The sequence below is a fragment of the Leptonychotes weddellii genome, chromosome 5 (genome assembly GCF_054177405.1).
Source record: "Leptonychotes weddellii isolate Sample4059 chromosome 5, ASM5417740v2, whole genome shotgun sequence".
In the NCBI taxonomy this organism is placed as follows: domain Eukaryota; kingdom Metazoa; phylum Chordata; class Mammalia; order Carnivora; family Phocidae; genus Leptonychotes; species Leptonychotes weddellii.
In genome coordinates this window covers 153,363,524-153,369,274 of record NC_138373.1, presented here as the reverse complement: position 1 = coordinate 153,369,274, position 5,751 = coordinate 153,363,524, and the positions used below count along the sequence as shown (strand labels likewise).

The 5,751-nt window shown below is 48.0% G+C and overlaps 1 protein-coding gene across 1 annotated transcript in view; it reads right to left on the bottom strand.

The window, feature by feature from the left end:
- Nucleotides 1-3,803, bottom strand: part of ACO2 (aconitase 2) — a 28,591-nt gene extending 24,788 nt beyond the window's left edge. Inside the window, 1 exon segment of the mRNA XM_081819008.1 lies at nt 3,774-3,803. Coding sequence (XP_081675134.1) covers nt 3,774-3,803 — 30 coding nt within the window.
- Between the last annotated feature and the right edge of the window lie 1,948 nt (nt 3,804-5,751).

Below are 5,751 nucleotides of genomic sequence, written 5' to 3'. Positions count from 1 at the left end.
ATGTGGGACTCGATCCCGGGACTCCAGGATCATGACCTGAGCCGAAGGCAGTCGCCTAACCAACTGAGCCACCCAGGCGCCCAAAAGGTAAGTGATTGTTATGATGGGGCCTGTATTAGTTCATTTTAAACCGTGACAACCTTCACAGGGTACACTGATCAGGGAAGAATAAAGGAACCCCAAAAATGAGAGGGAAAGGGATGGCTGCTTCCCTTCTAGGCGATGCTCCCTGTCTAGAGGGTCATTCCAATGGGTAAGGGAAGAGGCAAAGCTCAAGCCCCCTTCTTTACGTCCCCGGAACATTTAAATCCAAACTCTGCCAACTCCGGCATCTGAACCAGGACACTGAATCATTAGCCCACCCCATTAGGAAACGGTGCCCCAACCACCACCCACTTGACCGCCCCAGCAGGAGGGTCCTCCCCAGTGCAGACTGCAGACCCCTTGCCCCCTCTGCCTCAGGGGGCAGGTGTGAAGAGTCCACGAATGGTGCATCTAAAGACTTTCAACGGCCTGGGCACAGGCAGAACACGGTCAACAGCAGATGCAGCTCTGCCCGCGCCCCTGCAGCCGGGGGCCCGCGCACAGCAGGGGAACGGAGAAAGGAGGGCTGAAGCCTGGCGGCCAGCGACTATCGAGTCATCTCGGTCAATTTACCCTAAGCGCTTATTTCCTCACAGAGCTACTGTGGGGATTAGCAGTTACATAAAGTACTGGCACAGTTTCTATTATTACCCCGGTAAGAGAAACCACACAGGCTGTTCTGCAACTTGCTCTTCTCATTTATCAACACACCTTAGACGCCTTTCCAATGTCCATATACAGATCTTTCTTTCTATAATTTAACTGTCCTAAGCTTAAGGTTCCTTAGAAATAAAAATAAAGGGGCGCCTGAGTAGCTCAGTCGGTTAAGCATCCGACTCGATTTCAGCTCAGGTTATGATCACAGGGTCATGGGATCGACCAGCCCTACGAGCCCTGTGAGCCCCGCGAGAGTCTGCTTGTCCCTCTCCTTCTGCCCCTACCCCTACCCCACCCCCTGCTGGCACTCTCTAAAATAAAGAAAATCTTAAAAAAAAATTCTCTCTCCCTCTGCCCCTCCTGCTCACTCTCTAAATAAATAAATAAGTAAATAAATAACAATACCTAGTGTCTGGTCCAGGAGGCTAAACGATTAACTGTAATCATAATTACAATGTAGAGAAAAGGTAAAAGTCCCAAATTCCCTACAGCAAGAGCATGCAACTCTTGATCTCCGGGTTGTGAGTTCAAGGCCCACGTTGGGCAGGGAGCCTACTTAAAATAAAAAATAAACATAAATAAAAACCTTTAACTAAAAAAAATTATAATAAATAATAGGGTTTTTATTTTATTTTTTTTTAAAGATTTGAGAGCGAGAGCGAGTGAGTGAGCACGTGCACAAGCAGGGGGAGCAGGAGAGAGAGAAGCAGACTCCCACTGAGCCAGGAGCCCAATACGGGCTCGATCCCAGGACCCCAGGGTCATGACCTGAGCCGAAGGCAGATGCTTAATAACTGAGCCATCCAGGCACCCCAATAAATAATAGGTTTAATAAGCAATGCCAGTTGGAGAAAAAAGGGACAAAATAAGATGTTCTCATCTAGACTACAACTTATGGATAAGAGAAAATTATTTTTTAACACCCAGTGATGCCAGCACTCTGCTAAGTACTTTGCAAGCGTTATATCATCTCATCCTCACAGCCATCCAGTGAATGTCTCCTATGATTAGCCCATTTTCCACGTGAGGAAACTGAGGCTTGCAACAAGTGACTAAGGCCAGAGTAGCAAACAGGACTAGAATCCAGCGTGACTGACCCACTTACCTGCCGTTGCCCCGGGCATGTTACGTAACTCCCTAAGCCTTCCCTCCAAAATGGATGAACTCCGTTGTTAGTAACAGATTAAATCACTGCGTGCTCAACCTTGGATCACCATGTGCTCTGCTTTCCAAACATTTGAGCACAACAGCCAGCAGTGGCCAGGAGGACTTCCAGCCACAACGGACGCGTTCTAGATCCGCACAACCAATACACTGGCCACTAGCCACACGGGGCTGCAGAGCACCCTGGAGTGTGGTGAGTGCAACTGAGGAGTTTTCAATATTATTCAATTTTAATGAACTTAAAATGAAGCTGCCACATGGGATGGCTCAGGTTTATGTACTAATAAGGAGGGAAAGCGTTTTTTCAGAAGCCCTAACAACTCGCATGTTCATTAGAACCCTTTTTCTGTAAAGGTGCCTTTATGCTTTTAAGTTCGGAGCACCACCCACACACACCTCCCCACGCCAGGAGCTTATCATCCCACACAACCACCCAACCCACTCCTGCATGATTTCAGAATCTTCTCCTGCACGCTCAGCCAAGCTCTGCTTCCTTGCACAGTCTGCTTTCCAGCTGGGGTCCACCCTTGGGACCCATAGCTCTCTTCCTCAGGACAACAGCTCCCAGACCTCAGATGCATCACAACCTCCTGAGTCTGTTAAAAATACATAATCCGGGCGCCTGGGTGGCTCAGATGGTTAAGCGTCTGCCTTCGGCTCAGGTCATGATCCCAGCGTCCTGGGATCGAGTCCCGCATTGGGCTCCCTGCTCCTTGGGAGCCTGCTTCTCCCTCTGCCTCTCTGTCTCTCTCTGTCTCTCATGAATAAATAAATAAAATCTTTAAAAAAAAAAAATACATAATCCTACACCCCACCCACGTCAATGACTCTGTCTCCAGGGTGGGATCCCTCACCTACCTGAAGTCAGCCATGCCCTGTCATCTTCTCTAAAATCTTATCTTGGCCAAGGGCGGCCCAGAGTTATTTTCAACCATCCCTTTACATGGCAGGTTTCCCAATTCCGCAACAGCACTACCATGCCCTGGGCTGAGGGCAAAGGTATCATCACCTTTGTTTAAGGCTGTTATCAGCCTATCACAGCCCACCACACCGAGGACACACATGTCACTTCCAGATACCCTAACACCTGACTAGCCATCTTCCTCATTGACTGCTCTTGAGCCACGCTGTACTTGTAGGCTTGGTTTTCTGTGCAAAGCTCTACCTTAATCTTGATTTAATCTCATCATCGGTTTCTGTCTGCCTCCCACCCCTGGAGTCTGCAGGAGTCCTGGTCGTCACCCCACGTCCTGATGGGCTGGCCCTCCCAGCGTGCGTCAGCCACAAACACAGCACAGCTCCAGAGTATTCATCCAAGCCCCAACACCAGTGTGACCCACTCCAGGCCGGGCTCCCCAGGGCAGACGTTTGGTCAGGTCAACAGTGGTCTACTTAGCAGCACTCCTGAGGTCCAGGTCTTCCATCCACTGCAACAGCCACCTAAATGTATTTTCTTTCAAGTAGGCTCCACGCCCAGTGTAGGGCTTGAACTCACCACCTGAGCTCAGGAGTCGCATGTTCTATGAACTGAGCCACCCAGGCGCCCCAACAGCCACCTCAGTGCTTTGTCACTAAGGCCGGGTTTGTTTTGTCGTTAGGGACAGCCTGACTGACCGGTCGAGTTCCCCGCAGAAATCAATACTCACTCTCACTGATCTAACTACTAACCCTAACAAAAAGGGTTTGGGTTTGCTGGTGGTTTTGCCGTAAGACCTTATGCAATTCACTTCATCCCTCAAGGCCTTAGTTTTTCACACCCAGAACAGGTGAAATCTCAGTCTTGCTCCCCACTTCAGGGCTGTGAGCGGCTGACATGCATGAAATGTCCCGTGTAAACTCTGGAGTGCTCCACATCATAATATGCTTACCCCAGAGATGGACTTCAAAGGCAAAGACATCATGTATCACTCATTCACGAACCCCACAAATCTCACATGTAAAATGAAAATTACATTACAGGTGATCTCCACGCAACCTCCCCCCTCCCCGAATAGGAATAAAACAGCTGTTACTTATTAAGCACCTGCTCTGTGCCAAGCACTTTCTGTGCCTAATTTTGAATTCCCATGGCAACAGGGCCAGGTCATTGTTCTTCCGGTCTCATAGACGTGGGAAATGCAGACCAGGGAGGTTAAGTCAGAAATCACATACTGGTGGGGCGCCTGGGTGGCTCAGTTGGTTAAGCAACTGCCTTCGGCTCAGGTCATGATCCTGGAGTCCCGGGATCGAGTCCCGCATCGGGCTCCCTGCTCGGCGGGGAGTCTGCTTCTCCCTCTGATCCTCCCCCTCTCATGCTCTCTGTCTCCCATTCTCTCTCTCAGATAAATAAATAAAAAATATTTAAAAAAAAAAAAAGAAATCACATACTGGTAAGTGGTGAGCAGGGAATCCGGGATGCAAGTTCAGGTCCGTCTCCTTCTGAGACAGGTCAGTTCCCCTGGCTTCTGCTACTCTCTCACCTCTCACAGCCCACCCGTTCTCACTGAAGGTGGCACGGTGTGATGGCTGGTCCGGATTGAAGATCTGTACTCAGAATGCCCAACTCTGCAACACCACTAAGCTGCTATGGCCCTGGACAAGTTATTTAGCCTCCCCAAGGCTTAGTTTCTCTAAAGAGAAAATAGAGATAAACTTCATAGTGTTATTATTCAATAAAATAACCTACGTTGGGTTTTGGCACAGAGCCTGTTCATTACGTGTTATTGTGTTATGTTATCTTCCTTCACAGAGGAGACAGATGCAGAGTGAGATGTGAAGCTGTGTTCCTTCTCTGGATGCTGGCAGAGCAGCAGGTCTCTTCTTTTGCTTACTGCAAACACAGCTTTTAAAAGCTCTTTTGGTTGATCAACATTTTTCAGAAGATTTAGCTTGTCTGGGCCTTTGGCATTCTTGACCCTCTTCTAATGTATTCCAGAGGCTATATAATTTTTCCTTGGTTACTTGCCCTCCAGTTGTCTAAGCTAATGTCTTTAGGTGCATCTCTTCCCTCTCTCCTGCAGATGACTTGCAATTTGTCAGAATTTGCCTAGGAAAGCCCCTCATCCCGCTGTAATCCTTCCTGCTTATGGGATCCTGGTGGTGGGATCTCATCTATTTGGTTTCTCAGTCATTCAGAATTTGCATATCTCAAAGGCACCAAACATGCTGAACTTTGTTAGCCAGTAAAAATTCTAAATTGATCTGCCACAGGGCGCCTGGGCGTCTCAGTGGTTAAATTGATCTGCCACAGGGCCTTTGTACATGCTGTTTGTGCTGCTTAGAATGTTCTCTGCCTACCCTCATTCGCAATCTGCTCTTTGTCTAGGTCACTCCCATTGATCCTTCAAGTTCCAAATTAACAGGGAATTCTTCCTGAACTCCCAGCCCAACCAAAGCCTATTCTCTATGCCTACTTACTACTTCCTGACATTCATTTGTGAGATGGTTTCTGTCTCCACTAGTCTGTAAGTTCCACCAGGGAGGGACGTGTCTGTTTATTCATAATAAATTTCCATGCCTGAACACTAGGTCTGATACACAGGAGGTGCTACATAAATATCAATTAAACTAATGACTCTTGCTTCTGTTTGACCAACTAGCTCTTCCATATTGAACAGGGTTAAATACAGAGCAGGTTTGGTTAATCTTGTGAGCGCACTTAACAAATCAATAATTTACCAGTCTCAGGCGCTCTTGGTTAGAGTATAAACAGGTTCAACATTTTTTTTTCTTAAGTAGGCTCTACGCCCAGCATGGAGCCCAACACAGGGCTTAAACTCAGGACCCTGAGATCAAGACCTGAGCCAAGATCAAGAGTCAGGTGCTTAACTGCTTAACCAAGCAAGCCACCCAAGTGCCCAAGTTCAA